The 18,972-nt window shown below is 40.8% G+C and overlaps 1 protein-coding gene and 1 long non-coding RNA gene across 3 annotated transcripts in view; one reads left to right on the top strand and one right to left on the bottom strand.

Moving 5' to 3' along the window:
• RPAP2 (RNA polymerase II associated protein 2) overlaps window positions 1-15,701 on the top strand; it is an 88,302-nt gene extending 72,601 nt beyond the window's left edge. Inside the window, exons 12-13 of the mRNA XM_019030004.4 lie at window positions 9,114-9,263; window positions 15,385-15,701. Of these exons, the coding sequence (XP_018885549.2) occupies window positions 9,114-9,263; window position 15,385 (151 nt within the window). The 3' untranslated portion in view covers window positions 15,386-15,701. The remainder of the gene's footprint in view (window positions 1-9,113; window positions 9,264-15,384) is intronic.
• Window positions 1-18,972, bottom strand: part of LOC109027411 (uncharacterized) — a 76,926-nt gene that overhangs the window by 9,842 nt on the left and 48,112 nt on the right. The gene's annotated exons all lie outside the window — the stretch shown is intronic.

Below are 18,972 nucleotides of genomic sequence, written 5' to 3'. Positions count from 1 at the left end.
AAATATGGTATATATATTATATACATATAAACAGCGGCATATATTCAGCTTTAAAAAGAAGGAAATCCTGTTATTTGTGACGACATAGGTGAATCTGGAGGATGTTAGGTTAAGTGAAATAAGCCAGGCACAAATACAAATACTGCACAATCTCACTTATATGTGGAATCTTAAAAAAAAACCTGGGCCAGGTGCCGTGGCTCATGCCTGTAATCCCAGCACTTTGGGAGACTGAGGTGGAAGGATTGCTTGAGGCCAGGAGATTGAGGCTGCAGTGAGCTCTGATTGCACCACTGCACTCCATCCTGGGTGACAGAGTGAGACCCTGTCTCAAAAAAAAAAAAAAAAAAAAAAAAACCAGAAAAAGCAAAACAAAAAGAAGTATCTTACACCTAGAAAGCAATAAATATTAGCCATTATTATCATCATCATCAAAACAGTAGATTTAAGTGTTCTTACCACATAAAAATAAGTATATGAGGTAATGCATATGTTAATTAGCTTGATGCAGTCATTCCACAATGTACACATATTTCAAAACGTCATGTTGTACTCCATAAATATACGCAATTTTTATTTGCCAATTAAAAAATAACTTTATGTAGATACCCTAAATAGCTTCTTCCCTTGGCCAAGTAAATCTCATATCATTTAGAATGAAAAGAATTTCCTCTCCTTTCATATTTCACCTGTAAGGCTTAATTAAGTACTTTTGTTCCTGAGAAAGGGACCAAGCAACCACTCCAGGCCCAGCCCCTTGCTCTACAGTTTCCCTTGTAGTTCTGGAAGTGAATTAAAGCTAACGCCTAAGCCTGCTCAGTGGCACATAGCACTATTCATGCTTAGCCAGTCGTAGGGCTTCCCAGACAACACTGAATTCCAGGACAAATGGAAGTGAGGAAGAGAATTTCAGTAACAAGTGGTAGGTCGTGATTTAATGCCTGATGAATTTAAAGCTCATCTCACACCTCACTGATGGATGTTTTGAAATCTTCTGGCAGGAAGATGCAGAATGTGTGGCTTGGGGGAGGGGGAATGAAGAAAATGTTTCCTCCATTCTTCTAAAAATGAAAGGAGGGGAGCCCAGCACAGTGGCTCACACCTATAATCCCAGTCTCTCAGGAGGATGAGGTAGGAGGATTGCTTGAGGCCAGGAGTTCAAGACCAGCCTAGGCAATATAGCAAGACACTAAAAAAATTTTTTTTAAAGTAGCCGGGTATGGTGGCACATGCCTGTAGTCCCAGCTATTAATACTTTGGAGGCTGAGGCAGGAGGATTGCTTGAGCCCAGGAGTTCGAGGCTTCAGTGAGCTATGATCGCACCACTGCACTACAGCCAAAGTGACACAGCAAGGCCTCATCTCAATCTTTCAAATGAGAGGAGGAAAATTTTGTGAAAGAGAAAAACATTTCGGTAATCACAATAAATAATTGTCCTCTTAAACTAGTTCTTCAATAAGTAATTATTGATGATCTACAATGTAACAGGCACGAAGGATACAGTGGACACAATATATGAAGTCATTGTCCTCATGACGTTCACATTCTTTTGGATGGAGATAGACAAGCAAACAAATAGACAATTATTAATGATGATGGAGAAAAAGCAAAGAAAGGAACTAGAGAGGTAAGACTGAGGATTAGAGGGAAAGGTGACATTAAACAAAACTGAATCACATGAAGGATCCTACCATGCAGAGAACTGAGGGGGAATATCCCCAAGCAAGCCTCTAAAGAAGCCTCTAAAGTGAGGACAAATTTAACCTCAGCACAAATTGAGATATGGTTAGCCAGTATGATTGGAATAGAATGAGCCAGGGAAAATACTCTCTCCAGCTGGAAACTTTTATGAGATAGTTTTGGTTACTAAGCATCCTCCATCCGTAAGTGGTCCAGTATGTGAGAGATTTTTCATAGATCAGCCCGTGAATATCCTAGAGCTAAACGTTTCCTTTAGATTTCTCATCTCCTGTTGTAATTGCTCTAATCATCAGAGCGATAGTATATAAAGCATTACATTAATGACTGAGTTATTCATTTTAAATTAAAACTGTAAGGCCATGTACAGTGGCTTACACCTGTAATCCTAGCACTTTGGGAGGCCAGGGCAGGCGGATCACCTGAGGTCAGGAGTTCGAGAGCAGCCTGGCCAACATGGTGAAACCCCGTCTCTACTAAAAATACAAAAAAAAAAAACCAAAGTAGCCAGGCGTGGTGGTGGTGCACCTGTAATCCCAGCTACTCAGGACTCAGGCTGAAGAACTGCTTGAACCCAGGAGGCGGAGGTTGCAGTGAGCAGAGATAGCGCCATTGCACTCCAGTCTGGGTGACAAGAGCGAAACTCGGTCTCAAAAAAAAAATAATTAAAGCTGTATGTAATAGTACAGGGGTTGGCAAACTTTGGTAAAGGACTAGATCATAAATATGTTTGTCTTTGCTGGCACTACACTTGCAACTACTTGATTGTGCTGTTGTAGCATGAAAGCAACTATGGAATATGTAAATAAATGGTTATGGCTGTATTTGAAATAAATGGGAAGCCCAATTTGGCCTGTGGACCATAGGTTGTCCATTGACCTATTCTATTACATTGAGAAGCCAACAAGAGAGATTATAAAGAATCAGGGGTAGGAGAAAAACCATGACTAAGAGGAGGAGAATTCTAGGAAGGGAGGAAGTGATCAGAAACATCCAATACTGCAGTTAACTAGGAAGAGAACACAGAAGAGGCTTTCAGAAGTGGAAGTTAGGAGGCCATTACTGACCATGAAAAGAACAGTTCTGGTATTAAGTCTGTTCATTTTTCACTGGGCCTGGTTCTATGCACATATAGGGACTGCGTTGCTAGGTGCTTTGTGGTTTACAAAGTCCTCTTCCATGGTTACTACTAACAAAAGCACACTCTGAATAGAACCTTATCTCCAAGCTCAGTGCTTGGACCTCTACATCAGATAGGTCCTAAACTCGAGTTACTCCAATGACACCTATCATTAGGGCAGTATGTGTCCTAAAAAGAATCCCAATAGTTAGTAGCATCTTTGGCAATAGCTACAACCAATTCTTATAGTTGATCAAAACCATAGTAGGCGGATAAAATGTTATAATCTCACTTCTGATTCATCTATGCAAGGAGACACAGAGCCTCTTGCTACAGAGATAACATGGAATTCAGAAAATGCCCAGTAAGCAGCCAGACTGGAAAAGCATGCAGGTAGTTAATTGCTATTAAGTAATAAAACATAAAGTTGACGGGTGAGAGGGAGTGAGGGATTAAAAAACTGCACATTGGATACAGTGTATACTGCTCGGGTGATGGGTGCACCAGAATCTCAGAAATCGCCTCTAAAGAGCTTATCTATGTAAGCAAAAACCACCTGCTCCCCCAAAACCACTGAAATAAAATAAAATTTAATAAATAAATAAAAATAAAGTAGATGGGGCAAGGAATCTGTGCTATTAAGTAATAAAGCATGTTAAATGAATCTGGAAAACATAAAGATTATATATAGACCTTATTCAATTTTGAATGTAAATTACTTTGGAAATAAAAGCAAATCATAATACTCTTGAATGAATCATTCATAAAATTATATTATACATCAGATTTTCACGGTTCAGCATCTTAAAAATAATATGTTTTACATGACTCCAAAAGTAGTCCACTAGATTAATATTTAGAAATACACAGGAACTATTATCCTATTTATTCATGTATACATCACCTAATTCCAAAAATAATTTCTCAACTTATAACTCTTAGAAAGCTAATACAGTTAGTTCTTTGTACACAGGGGTTCTGTAACTGTGGATTCAGCGAACCACAGATCAGAAATATTCAGGGAAAGGGCCGGTGCAGTGGCTCACACCTGTAATCCTAGCACTTTGGGAGGCTGAGGCAGGTGGACTGCCTGAGCTCAGGAGTTCAAGACCAGCCTGGGCAACATGGTGAAACCCTGTCTCTACTAAAAATACAAAAAATTGGACAGGCGCAGTGGCTCAAGCCTGTAATCCCAGCACTTTGGGAGGCCTACACGGGCAGATCACTTGAGGTCAGGAGTTGAAGACCAGTCTGGCCAACATGGTGAAACCCCACCTCTAGTAAAAATACAAAAATTAGCTGGGTGTGGTAGCGGAGCTACTCAGGAGGCTAAGGCAGGAGAATCACTTGAACCCAAGAGGCGGAGGTTGCAGTGAGCCAAGATAGAGCCACTGCACCCCAGCCTGGGTGACAGGGTGACACTCTGTCTCAAAACAAAAAAAAAAAAATTAGATGGGTGTGGTGGCGCTCACCTGTAGTCCCAGCCACTCAGGAAGCAGAGGCCCAAAAACCGCTTGAACCCAGGAGGCAGAGGTTGCAGTGAGCCAAGATAGCGCCATTGCACTCCACCCTGGGTGACAGAGTGAGACTCTGTCTCAAAAAAAATAAATAAATAAAATATTCAGGGAAAGAAAAAACTGCATCTGCTTTGAACACCCATAGACATGTTTTCTTGTCATTTTCCCCTTAAAAATACAGTATAACTATTTACATAACACTTACATAGTACTAGATGTTATAAGTAATGTAGAAATGATTTAAAGTATACGAGAGGATGTGCATAGGTTATATGCAAATACTATGGTATTTTATATCAAGGACCTGGGCATCCTCAGAATTTGATTTCCATGGGAGGTCCTGGAGCCAATCCCCGACAGATACTGAGAGACGACTATATTATATAGATCTATAATCATTTATATTCTGTTAGGGACTGGTGGGGGAGGAGTCTTTTCAGTTAAAGATTAAAAGGGAAATACAAGGGAATAAATAAGATTAAAGGAAATCTTATTTCCTTACTGACTAAACTTTCCAAGAGTATAATTATGCAGCAACAGTTAGGGGTCACGTGTTAAGAATAGTCAGGAAATCCTGTCTCCAGATGCCTGAGGATTGCTATCTATTTGTTTGATGACTTGCTGTAGAAATCTCTAGGCCCCAAGTTGATATTCTTGTCTCCACCAGACACCAGACTTTGTGTGATTTCTCTATCAGCACTTCCTTCTGCCTCCCAACTACTTGCCATTTTTACATCTGTAGTCCTCTAGTTCTCTAAAGCAAATTTAAATCATTCTATTCCTTCTGCATGTTCATTGAGGGATCAGTACGTATAAGTCAGGCAAATAACAATTAAATTTATAGCACTTTATAGCCTACAAAGAATGAAAGCTAGCATATTAGCTAAGAGTTTGGGCTTTTTGAGATAAATTGTTTAGGTTCAAAGCCCCAACCTGCTACTTACTATCTTTGTGAACTTGGGGAAGATACTTCTATTTTTTATGCCTTTATTTCCTTGTCTGTTAAATGGAGGTGACAACTACATCCTTAGGATCTCTGTACATTTAAAGGAGATAATTCATGTTTAGAACATAGTACATGGTAAGTACTCATAAGCAGCACATGGTAAGTGTTAGTTGATAATATAACCAATACTATAATTGATAAAAAGAGCTATTCCTTTACAGTATCCCATTTGAATTTTGTAATAATCTTTTAAGGTACTTTAGTATTATCAGCCCCATTTTATAGATCGACCCTAAGGCTTTGAGGTGCAACTTGCCCCAAGTCATACAAGCATTCCTAGCAGGGCTAGGATTAGAATTGGGTTGTGTAGGCCAGGCGCGGTGGCTCATGCCTGTAATCTCAGCATTTTGGGAGGCTGAGGCGGGTGGATCACGAGGTCAAGAGATCGAGACCATCCTGGCCAACATGATGAAACCACTTCTCTACTAAAAATACAAACATTAGCTGGGCGTGGTGGCACACGCCTGTAGTCCAGCTACTCAGGAGGCTGAGGCAGGATAATCGCTTGAACCTGGGAAGCGGAGGTTGCAGTGAGCCAAGATCGTGCCACTGCACTCCAGCCTAATGACAGAGCGAAACTTTGTCTCAAAAAAAAAAAGAATTGGGTTGTGTACATAGTTCCTCTAGGGCTTGTAGTTAGACTGGGAGGGAACAGGTTTCATCTCAAGAGCCAGCCCTAAACAGTTGAAATGGTTATTCAGAGTCCTGTTTTGAGAATTCTCAAAGCAGGTCCAAGCTCATTAAGAAAAGAATGCCTGATAGATGAGCAATATTTGCCATGGGCTCAGGAACATGTAGTGGGATTATGTCCTTGCTCTCCTTTTGTGTTTGTTTGTTTCCTCCTACCTAAAGTTTCTCATTAATCCAAGGATTTCTTTATAAACAGAAATTTTGGTTTCAGTAATTTATAGAATCATTTTAGCCTTACAAGTTTTCTAGAGAAGTATTATTATTCCTAAAATAGTTTGTAACTAAGGCAGTTGATAGAGGGGCAGCTCTTACAGCTGTTTCTCTGTAATAACTCTTTACATTTGCTATTCTCATATGGGCACACAGATTGAGAAATCTAGTAGTCACCATTTATTTATAATTTTAGGTTTAAGTTTGGACATTTGGGTTAAGTACTAATGGCACTTTGAGAAGGAATTGAGAAAATCTTATTTTCACATATGAGCCAAATACTAATCTCCTTGAAAGTCAGAGAAGTTGTTTTGGATGTGTCAAATACCACTTTATTCATTCATTCATTCATTCATTCATTCATTTTTGAGATGGAGTCTCACTCTGTTGCCCAGACTGGAGTGCAGCGGTGTGATCTCTGCTCACTGCAACCTCCGCCTCCTGGGTTCAAGCGATTCTCCTACCTCAGCCTCCTGAGTAGCTGGGATTACAGGTGCCCACCACCACACCAGGCTAATTTATTTTTTATTTTTTATTTTTAGTAGAGATGGGGTTTCACCATGTTGGCCAGGCTGGTTTTGAACTCCTGACCTCAAATGATCCGCCCACCTCGGCCTCCCAAAGTGCTGGGATTACAGGCATGAGCCATTGCGCCCGGCCAGTACCACTTTAAATATAAACAAAAGCTAGGTTTCTGTGGAGTTGGTATATTTGAACCGCCTGACTTGGACTTCTTGGTTTTATTTTAGCCAGTGTTATCCCATCCCTTATTCTTGGTCTTACTATGGGGAAGTAGCAACTTAATATTTTAAATGTTGACATCACTTAAGTATTGGAAAAGCTAGAGTTAGCTTCTCGGTTCCATCTTCTCTACAGGAAAATGCCTCAGAAAAAAAGCTGGCCACAACTCTAGGTTTACCTCTATACCCAGCTTGGGCTTGGCATTGGAATACTTGGGTAGTCCTATTTCTCAGTATGAACTACCTTTGGGGAATATGTGCAGACAAAGCTCATGAAGTCTGAGAACTTGGTACTCCATCTCCTAGCTGCAAAGAAATACAGGAGAGATGGTAAAGGAATGCACAATAGCAATTTTCCCAGTTAGAATTCTATGGATTTCATTGGACTATTGCAGTCATCTCATCTCCAGTTCTTGCTAAAATACTTCAGGGACATAGAGAATTTCCCACCTCCTCTGGAAGTCCTGGCCATATTTGGACAATTCTGACAAAATTTCCCTTTTACTTCTACTTTCCGTATAGGATGGGCTAAGCAAGGAAGAAAATCTGCCTCTCAGAAAACACTTACATTTCACACTGACTACTATGGAACTGATCTGCTCTGATTTCTTGAGCTTTATTGATTTAAATTTGAGAGTTATTTTATTTTTATTAAATATGCCCAGGCAAATAACCAAGGTTAAATAAATATCTGAAAGAGCTTTATGGGAAGTGTAAAACTATTTGGGGAGAAAAGAATTTTCTCCCAAAAAGCTTTCTAGGAATGTAACTTGTAAGAACTCTGAGACGCATACTCTCTAGAGAAAAAAATATATATATTTATGAGAAGTCAGGGTCTTTAATCTTTGTAATTAGAATAGATATTGCTCAGTTTTTAAAAATCATGTCCTGATCACATTTCAGTTTAAATTACTTTTAAAATTCCATTGTGCAGAGTCAATCTTTAGGAGTACTTACTGGAAATGATTAGAGAAAAAAGCATATTGTTTCTTACAGAATTGGTATGAAGTGCCTTATAAGACGTAATTCATTTATTTAGTGTTTTAAAAAGAAAAATGTTAGCCAGGCGTGGTGGCTCACGCTTGTAATCCCAGCACTTTGGGAGGCCAAGGCAGGTATATTGTTTCAGGTCAGGAGTTCGAGACCAGCCTGGCCAACATGGTGAAACCCCATCTCTACTAAAAATACAAAAATTAGCCAGGCGTGGTGGCACACACCTGTAGTCCCAGCTACTCAGGAGGCTGAGGCAGGAGAATTGCTTGAACCCGGGAGGTTGCTGTGAGCTGAGATTGCACCACTGCATTCCAGCCTGGGTGACAGAGCAAGACTCCATCTCAAAAGATTTAAAAAAAATAATAATATAAATAAATAAATATAAAAATGTTGACCAGGCATGGTGGCTCACGCCTGTAATCCTAACACTTTGGGAGGCTGAGGCTGGTGGATCGCCTGAGGCTGGTGGATCGCCTGAGGCCAGGAGTTCGAGACCAGCCTGGCCAACATGGTGAAACCCCGTCTCTACCAAAAAAACGAAAATTAGCCGGGCGTGGTGGCAAGCACCTATAATCCCAACTACTCGGTAGGCTGAGGCAGGAGAATCGCTTGAACCCAGGAGGTGGAGGTTGCAGTGAGCCGAGATTGTACCACTGCACTCCAGCCTAGATGACAGAAGCGAGACTCTGCCTCAAAAAAAATAAAATAAAATAAAATTTCATTCAAAAGGTAATCTTGTTTGTTTACTATTGTCTTTTTAGGTGATATAATCCAAACATCTAATATAAGTATGTTTTTAAAGCAATTCTCAGCTCTAAACTCCTTTTCGTAACCTCCCTTTCCCAAATGGAAAGAGTTCATTCTCTGAGCAGAATTTTAGTAGTTTTTGCTGGCATGAAGAAGAACAAACATATTATAGATTTAGGCTTTTATACTTCTTTCATACTTAATGTTTGATCTTTCAGTCTTTTCCTGAGACTTCTCTTCTGCCTTTGTTAGTAAAGCCTTCTCTCTGGGAGTTTTGTTAAATCAAAGAGACCTTATTATTCTCATAAAATTTTCTCTGCCATGTTGAAGATAGGAGTCCCTTTGCCCTTATCATTTCATGGATATGCATTTAGTATTTTTGGTTGTTTCAGACTGACCCCAATTCTTGGCATTCAGAAACATTCTCAGGAAGGTATGGTGTTTACACGGTTTCTAGACACCCTGCTTGAAGAATTACATCTAAAAAATGAAGACCTTGAAAGTCTAACCATCATATTTAGAACCAGCTGTTTACCAGAGTGGTAAGTTGGATTGTGTTTTATTTTGGTCTTTGTTCTTCATTTGTTGCCTATGTGGATTCATTTTTTTTTTAATTGGAAATTGTAAAAACCAAGTACAGACCTCAAGATGCCCTCAGTTTGCTAAGGAAGGACATGATATCCCTTAGTTGTCAGCTGCCTCAGTCACTTCCTGTCTACTTACTTTGTGCCCCATATTTGTTGCATTCCTCTCTTGTAGGTTACAACAGTTCTGTTTTTTGCAGTCCAGGAAACTCCGCATTATCAGTTTCATACTCAAGTGTAGGCTATCCCACATGTCCCATCTGATAAGTTTCTTCCCAGGAAGTAGCAGTTTACTTCAACTCGGCTACTGCAGTGATCCATTGTGAACATCCTCATCCTACTGCCCCTTTCAGTGAAATCAACCCCTACCCAGCCAATACCTTAGTCATTTCATGTACAGATAAGCAGGTGAATTTACAAGTCTGACTTTGTTGAATCCTAACCCTGTTCCCAGATACACAGCCCTCTCCTACTATCCGAAACCCTTTCCTCTTTCAGAACTGCCCATCAGAATATTCCCTTCCTTGTCCTGCCTTAATTATAACTTTCCATCTATTCCTTCCTTCTCATTTCACACAATCCCAAAGTGCATGCTCAGATAGGTACTGATTTAATGTTATAATTGAGGAAATTCATCCTAAGCTACAAATGAGATTCTCTCAGGGAGATTCTCTTTTTTTTTTAATGTTTTTTAAATTATAAAAGCAATACAGAATGTTGTAAAATAAAAATTAAGCAATACAGACTGCATAAATATAAAAGGAAAATTCCCCCTTCACCTCTGCCTCTAATCCTATCTCTTTCCCACAAGCATACTTGATGTCTGTCATTTATTTTATTATTTTTTTAATTTTATTATTATTATACTTTAAGTTTTAGGGTACATGTGCACAATGTGCAGGTTTGTTACATATGTATACATGTGCCATGTTGGTGTGCTGCACCCATTAACTCGTCATTTAACATTAGGTATATCTCCTAATGCTATCCCTCCCCCAACCCCCACCCCACAACAGTCCCCGGTGTGTGATGTTCCCCTTCCTGTGTCCATGTGTTCTCTTTGTTCAATTCCCACCTATGAGTGAGAACATGCGGTGTTTGGTTTTTTGTCCTTGCAATAGTTTGCTAAGAATGATGGTTTCCACCTTCATCCATGTCCCTACAAAGGACATGAACTCATCATTTTTTATGGCTGCATAGTATTCCATGGTGTATATGTACCACATTTTCTTAATCCAGTCTATCATTGTTGGACATTTAGGTTGGTTCCAACTCTTTGCTATTGTGAATAGTGCCTCTATAAACATATGTGTGCATGTGTCTTTATAGCAGCATGATTCATAATCCTTTGGGTATATACCCAGTAATGGGATGGCTGGGTCAAATGGTATTTCTAGATCTAGATCCCTGAGGAATCGCCACACTGACTTCCACAATGGTTGAACTAGTTTACAGTCCCACCAACAGTGTACAAGTGTTCCTATTTCTCCACATCCTCTCCAGCACCTGTTGTTTCCTGACTTTTTAATGATCGCCATTCTAACTGGTGTGAGATGGTATCTCATTGTGGTTTTGATTTGCATTTCTCTGATGGCCAGTGATGATGAGCATTTTTTCATGTGTCTTTTGGCTGCATAAATGTCTTCTTTTGAGAAGTGTCTGTTCATATCCTTCACCCACTTTTTGATGGGGTTGTTTGTTTTTTTCTTGTAAATTTGTTTGAGTTCATTGTAGATTCTGGATATTAGCCCTTTGTCGATGAGTAGGTTGCAAAAATTTTCTCCCATTCTGTAGGTTGCCTGTTCACTCTGATGGTAGTTTCTTTGCTGTGCAGAAAAGCTCTTTAGTTTAATTAGATCCCATTTGTCAATTTTGGCTTTTGTTGCCATTGCTTTTGGTGTTTTAGACATGAAGTCCTTGCCCATGTCTATGTCCTGAATGGTATTGCCTAGGTTTTCTTCTAGGGTTTTTATGGTTTTAGGTCTAACATTTAAGTCTTTAATCCATCTTGAATTAATTTTTGTATAAGGTGTAAGGAAGGGATCCAGTTTCAGCCTTCTACATATGGCTAGCCAGTTTTCCCAGCACCATTTATTAAATAGGGAATTCTTTCCCCATTTCTTGTTTTGGTCAGGTTTGTCAAAGATCAGATAGTTGCAGATATGCGGCATTATTTCTGAGGGCTCTGTTCTGTTCCATTGATCTATATCTCTGTTTTGGTACCAGTACCATGCTGTTTTGGTTACTGTAGCCTTGTAGTATAGTTTGAAGTCAGGTAGTGTGATGCCTCCAGCTTTGTTCTTTTGGCTTAGGATTGACTTGGCAATGCAGGCTCTTTTTTGGTTCCATATGAACTTTAAAGTAGTTTTTTCCAATTCTGTGAAGAAAGTCATTGGTAGCTTCATGGGGATGGCATTGTATCTATAAATTACCTTGGGCAGTATGGCCATTTTCACGACATTGATTCTTCCTACCCATGAGCATGGAATATTCTTCCATTTGTTTGTATCCTCTTTTATTTCATTGAGCAGTGGTTTGTAGTTCTCCTTGAAGAGGTCCTTCACATCCCTTGTAAGTTGGATTCCTAGGTATCTTATTCTCTTTGAAGCAATTGTGAATGGGAGTTCACTCATGATTTGGCTGTTTGTCTGTTATTGGTGTATAAGAATGCTTGTGATTTTTGTACATTGATTTTGTATCCTGAGACTTTGCTGAAGTTGCTTATCAGCTTGAGGAGATTTTGGGCTGAGACGATGGGGTTTTCTAGATATACAATCAAGTCATCTGCAAACAGGGACAATTTGACTTCCTCTTTTCCTAATTGATACCCTTTATTTCCTTCTCCTGCCTGATTGCCCTGGCCAGAACTTCCAACACTATGTTGAATAGGAGTGGTGAGAGAGGGCATCCCTGTCTTGTGCCCATTTTTCAAAGAGAATGCTTCCAGTTTTTCAGTATGATATTGGCTGTGGGTTTGTCATAGATAGCTCTTATTATGTCTGTCATTTAATATTTATTTTTATTATTTGAATTTTTATAAAACAATCTTTTTTTTTTTTTTGAGACGGAGTCTCGCTCTGTTGCCAGGCTGGAATGCAGTGGTGCAATCTCAGCTCACTGCAACACCTGCCTCCCAGTTCAAGCAATTCTCCTGCCTCAGCCTCCCTGCAGCTGGGACTACAGGCTCGCACCACCACGCCCAGCTAATTTTTGTATTTTTAGTAGACATGGGGTTTCACCATGTTGGCCAGGATGGTCTCAATTTCTTGACCTCGTGATCTGCCTGCCTCAGCCTCCCAAAGTGCTGGGATTACAAGCGTGAGCCACGGTGCCTGGCCTATAAAACAATCTTTAATCAAATCTCTAAATATACAGGAAGGATATTTGAAAGAGGTGATTTTGGTGATTAAGAAAGAATACCAGACCGGGTGCGCAGTGGCTAATGCCTGTAATCCCAGCACTTTGGGAGGCTGAGGCAGGAGGATCACTTGAGGTCAGGATTTCGAGACCAGCCTGGCCAACATGGTGAAACCCTGTCTCTACTAAAAATACAAAAATTAGCTGGGCGTGGTGGCAGGTGCCTGTAATCCCAGCTACTCGGGAGGCTGAGGCAGGAGAATCACTTGAACTCAGGAGGTGGAGGTCACAGTGAGCTGAGATTGTGCCACTGCACTCCAGCCTGGGTGACAGTGTAAAACTCCATCTCAAAAAAAAAAAAAAAGGAATTAGCACTGTAACTGCCCCCCAATTTATACCCAATGGTCTTTTCAAGTGATCCTGCTACTCTGAGGACACTATATAGCAAAGGCTTTTACTGAAGGAGTGAGCTTGGGTTGGTTTGTATAAGCATAACATTCAAAGGCCCTTAAAGAATATGGAGAGGTTTGAATTTAAACCAATCATACTCCTCAGTCCATGACATCCTTTGTACATTGGTTGAAAGGTTTCTTGGCTGGGTGCAGTAGCTTATGCCTAAAATTCCAGCACTTTGGGAGGCCAAGGTGGGAGTATCGCTTGAGCCCAGGAGTTCAAGACCAGTCTGGCAACAAAGTTGCCCAGTTTTGTAGAGATCCTGTCTCTACAAAAAATAAAAAAATTAGTCAGATATGGTTGCCTACAGGTGGCACCTGCCTGTAATCCCAGCTACTCGGGAGGCTGAGGCAGGAGGATTTCTTGAGCCCAGGAGGTCGAGGCTGCAGTGAGCCATGATCACACCACTGCACTCCAGCCTGGGCACCAGAGCAAGACCCTGTCTCAAAAAAAAAAAAAAAAGAGGTTTCTGTTTCAGACTGAGAGCAAACAGTACCTAGCCAGAAGTCCTTCTAAACCTGCTGTAATGAATAGATACCAATTAAAAATCATTTTAACTAGCATATTTTAAACTTGTACATAAACAGATGATGTTAAAGTAGTTTTAAGGACTTTCAACAGTAGATGTTTTAAGTGGACTTAACAGTTCCCCTATGATCATTATTTATTTACATTGTTCATTTGCTTAAGTAATCAAAGGCAAATCTTGGCCCAGATTACTTTGTCAGTATTATAAAGGATTATGAATGAATGGCCCTTATTACATAATTTTCCATATGAGAAGTGAAGATGGTTGTGAGTAGAAGGATAGAAGGTTTTTTTGTTTGCATTATTTTGGTATGCCATGGTAAATTCATTTGAGTTTAGAGATTTTAATATCTAGTAACCTTTTGAAGATTACTACCTAGTATATTAATATGCTTTCAGTTGTGAATAACAGAAAAAAATCCATTTCCAACTACCTTTTGTTATTGTGCTACATTAGTTAACTTTTGTTACTAACAAATTTCTCCAAAACAAACAAACAAAAAAAGATGTTTGTGGTTTAAAGTAGCAAACATTTTTTATGTCACAGTTTCTGTGAGTCAGGAATCTAGGTGCAGTTGAACTGGGAGCCTCTGGCTCAGGGTCTTTCCTGATGTTACAGTTAAGCTATCTGCCAGCGCTATGATGTCACCTGAAGGCTAGAATGGAAGATCTCCTTCAGGCTCACTCATGGGGTTGTTGGCAGGATCGCACTCCTCATAGACTGTTGAACTCGGGGTCTCAGTTTCTCACTGTTGTCTAGAAACCTCCCCTAATCCCTTGCCCATAGGCCTTTCTAGAGTGCACCTCACAACATGGCATGTGGCTTCCATCGGAGTGAGCAGTGAGAGAGGATACCCATGATGGAAGCCACAGTCTTTTTGTATTAATAACTAATCTCAGAAGTGACATCCCATCACTTTTGCTATATTCTGTTAGTTAGAAACTAGTCACTAGGTCCAGCCCATACTCAAGGTGAGAGGATTATACAAGGGCATGAATACCAGGAGACAACAGCCATTGGGGGATATCTTAGAAGGTGTCTAGCAGAGGGGCAAAAATGTTCAGTAGGCTCCAGTTTTATATATAGCATACCATACTGCCTTGGTGAGAGTCTTGAACTTCATCCTGACTGAGGACACCCCTGAACCAATTCATGGGGTCATGGGAATGCTGTGAACTAACGAAATCATTCTGGCAAAGGATAAGGGAAAGAGCTAATGAAATCATTCTGGCTAGGGATGAAGGAAAGAGAAGGGCTTTTCCAGTTGACCTTGATCAGTCAAAACTTAGCCCTCCAGTTGAATATGAAGCTCAGTCTACTCCACCCAAACTGTTGTTGGGTAGAATATGGGGAAGAAATTGAATGAATATTGACAAGACACAGTGTCTACAACAGCTAGTAAAATACTTTACATGTTTTTTTGTTGTTTTGTTTTTTGGGTTTTTTTTGAGATGGCGTCTTGCTCTGTCACCCAGGCTGGAGTGCAGTGGTGCAATCTTGGCTCACTGCAATCTCTGCCTCCCGAGTTCAAGCAATTCTTCTGCCTCATCCTTCCGAGTAGCTGGGACTACAGATGCATGCCACCATGCCTGGCAAACTTTTTGGGTTTTTTTGTATTTTTAGTAGAGATGGGGGTTTCACCATGCTGGCCAGGTTGGTCTCAAACTCCTGACCTCGTGATCTGCCTGCCTTGGCCTCCCAATACATGTTTTACTCAAAGTATCCTTTTTTGCTTCACAGATATATTCCATGAAGACAAAATAGAAGATGAACTTCTATTCACCGTTTCTGGAATTCTAGCCGCCATGATGGTCTGGTGGTGACCGATAACTAGTTTTATTCCAAGACATACCTTTACCTCTTTAAGTTTCAATCTCCCATCTCCCAGTCCTTCAGTCCCCAAATGCAGAGGATGACCTCCCCAGATAGAGGAGAATCATTACTCCAACAAGAATAACCAAGTCTTTGTATCCCTAGTACAAGACATAGTATTTTTATTTGAAAATGAATGTTTAAGTATTAAATTGAAACTTGAATGAATATTCAAGAAAATATAATGATCTCTACTTTTTCTGGATGATTTCCAGCCATCATATCAGTTTGCCAAAAAAATTGAGAAAGTTATGATTTTGACCTCCCAATCTAAACTCTAAATTCTAAAGATCAGTAAACAATTAGGTCAATAAATACAATTTAAGATGAAGCCCTTTGGAAGTCTAGTCCAAAACAGGAAAATCTCAGAACTTTCTGGACTCAAGGAAATGCTTTAAATGGAATCTGTAGTTTGTTTGCAGGAGAGACAATTTCTAGAATTTAGATTGCTTTTCAAAATGTTTATCAGGTAGGCAAGTTAGCAGTTGAGGGGGAACACAGACAACTTGGGGAGCTTTACTGGAAGGCCAAGAAAATACTCTTGGACACTGGAGGAAATGACAGCTACTAAAGCCCAATCATGGAAAAGGACCAGAAAGCAGCCCACTGGAATGGGGAGCTTAGTGGGCAAGGAGGTAGGGATATAATTTCTCTTCCTGGCTCCACCAGTAATTAGCTCTGTGGCCCAGTCACCTAAACTTTCTGGACTTCAGTTCAGGTTGTATGGCAGTAGGCCATAGAATTGGCTACTGCCATACAATCTCTATGGGAAAGGACTGCAAAAACTAAACTTTATCTCTGTATGGGCAAAGGCTACTGTCATCCTGTTGTTGGTCTGGGGCCACTTTGACAATTTTTTTTTAACCTCATTTGATTGTATAAGGGTCTAACCACAACAAAAAATCATAGTGTAATAGAATTAATCAAGTTCAGCAAGGTCACAGGCTAGATCAATATACAGAAAATCAATTGTGTTTTTCTGTTCAGAAAACTCCAAAAATGAAATAAAGAAAATTGTGTTCACAATATCACCAAAGAGAATTAAATACTTAGGAATAAATTTAACAAAAGAAGTATAAGACTTGTATAACGAAAACTATAAAACATTCAAGAGGGCTGGGCATGGTGGCTCATGCCTTTAGTTCTAGCACTTTGGAGGCAGAGGCAGGAGGACTGCTTGAGCCCAGGAGTTCAAGACCAGCCTGGGCAACAAAGTGAGACCCTGTCTCCACAAAAAATAAAAATAAAAATAAATTGAAGATGGCCGAATAGGAACAGCTCCAGTCTACAGCTCCCAGCAGGATGGACACAGAAGATGGGTGATTTCTGCATTTTCAACTAAAGTACCTGGTTCATCTCACTGGGACTGGCTGGACAGTGGGTGTAGCCCACAGAGGGTGAGCCAAAGCAAGGTGGGGCATCGCCTCACCTGGGAAGTGCCAAGGGGTCGGGGGATTTCCCTTTCCTAGCCAAGGGAAGCCATGAGTGACTATACCTGGAGGAGGGGTACACTCCTGCCCAAATACTGCTCTTTTCCCACAGTCTTCGCAACTGGCAGACCACGAGATCCCCTCCCATGCCTGGTTCAGTGGGTCCCACGCCCACAGAGCCTTGCTCACTGCTAGTGCCAGCAGTCTGAGATCGACCTGGGACATGGGAGCTTGGCGGGGTAGAGGTGTCCGCCATTGCTGAGGCATGAGTAGGCGGTTCTACGCTCACAGTGTAAACAAAGCAGCAGGGAAGCTCAAACTGGGCAGAGCCCACCACAGCTCAGCAAGGCCTGCTGTCTCTGTAGATTCCACCTCCAGGGGCAGGGCATATCTGAACAAAAGGCAGCAGACAGCTTCTCCAGACTTAAACATCCCTGCCTGACAGCTCTGAAGAGAGCAGTGGTTCTCCCAGCACTGCGTTCAAGCTCCGATAATAGACAGACTGCCTCCTCAAGTGGGTCCCTGACCCCTGTGTAGCCTGACTGGGAGACATCTCCCAGTAGGGGCCGAAAGACACCTCATAGAGGTAGATGCCCCACTGGAACGAAGCTTCCACAGGAAGGATCAGGCAGCAATATTTGCTGTTCTGCAGCCTCCACTGGTGACACCCAGGCAAACAGGGTCTGGAGTGGACCTCCAGCAAACTCCAACAGACCTGCAGCTAAGGGGCCTGTCTATTAGAAGGAAAACTAACAGAAAGGAATAGCATCAACATCAAAAAAAAGGACATCTACACCAAAACCCCATCCATAGGACACCAACATCAAAGACCAAAGGTAGGTAAAACCACAAAGATGGGGAGAAACTAGACTAGAAAGGCTGAAAATTCCAAAAACCAGAATGCCTCTTCTCCTCCAAAGGAACACAACTCCTTGCCAGCAAGGGAACAAAACTGGACAGAGAATGAGTTTGACAAGTTGACAGAAGTAGGCTTCGGAAGGTCGGTAATAACAAACTTCTCCGAGCTAAAGGAGCATGTTCTAACGTGTCGCAAGGAAGCTAAAAATCTTGAAAAAAGGTTAGACAAATGGCTAACTAGAATAACCAGTGTAGAGAAGCGCTTAAATGACCTGATGGAGCTGAAAACCACAGTACGGGAACTTCGTGAAGCATACACAAGCTTCAATAGCCAATTCGATCAAGTGGAAGAAAGGATATCAGTAATTGAAGATCAAATTAATGAAATAAAGCAAGAGGACAAGATTAGAGAAAAAACAGTGAAAAGAAATGAACAAAGCCTCCAAGAAATATGGGACTATGTGAAAAGACCAAATCTATGTTTGATTGGTGTACCTGAAAGTGACGGGGAGAACAGAACCAAGTTTGAAAACACTCTTCAGGATATTATCCAGGAGAGCTTCCCCAACCTAGCAAGGAAGGCCAACATTCAAATTCAGGAAATACAGAGAACACCACAAAGATACTCCTCGAGAAGAGCAACCCCAAGACACATAATTGTCAGATTCACCAAGGTTGAAATGAAGGAAAAACTGTTAAGGGCAGCCAGAGAGAGAGGTCAGGTTACCCACAAAGGGAAGCCCATCAGATTAACAGCAGACCTCTGGGCAGAAACCCTACAAGCCAGAAGAGAATGGGGGCCAATATTCAACATTCTTAAAGAAAAGAATTTTCAACACAGAATCTCATACCCAGCCAAACTAAGCTTCATAAGTGAAGGAGAAATAAAATCCTTTACAGACAAGCAAATGCTGAGAGATTTTGTCACCACCAGGCCTGCCTTACAAGAGCTCCTGAAGTAAGCACTAAAATGGACAGGAACAACCAGTACCAGCCACTGCAAAAACATGCCAAATGGTAAAGACCATCAACACTATGAAGAAACTGCATCAATTAATGGATGAAATAACCAGCTAGCATCATAATGACAGGATCAAATTCACACATAACAATATTAACCTTAAATGTAAATGGGATAAATGCCCCAATTAAAAGACACAGACTGGCA

This window comes from Gorilla gorilla, chromosome 1, assembly GCF_029281585.2.
Source record: "Gorilla gorilla gorilla isolate KB3781 chromosome 1, NHGRI_mGorGor1-v2.1_pri, whole genome shotgun sequence".
Classification (NCBI taxonomy): domain Eukaryota; kingdom Metazoa; phylum Chordata; class Mammalia; order Primates; family Hominidae; genus Gorilla; species Gorilla gorilla.
Note: the sequence above shows the minus strand (reverse complement) of the source record. Positions and strands in the feature narration are given on the sequence as shown.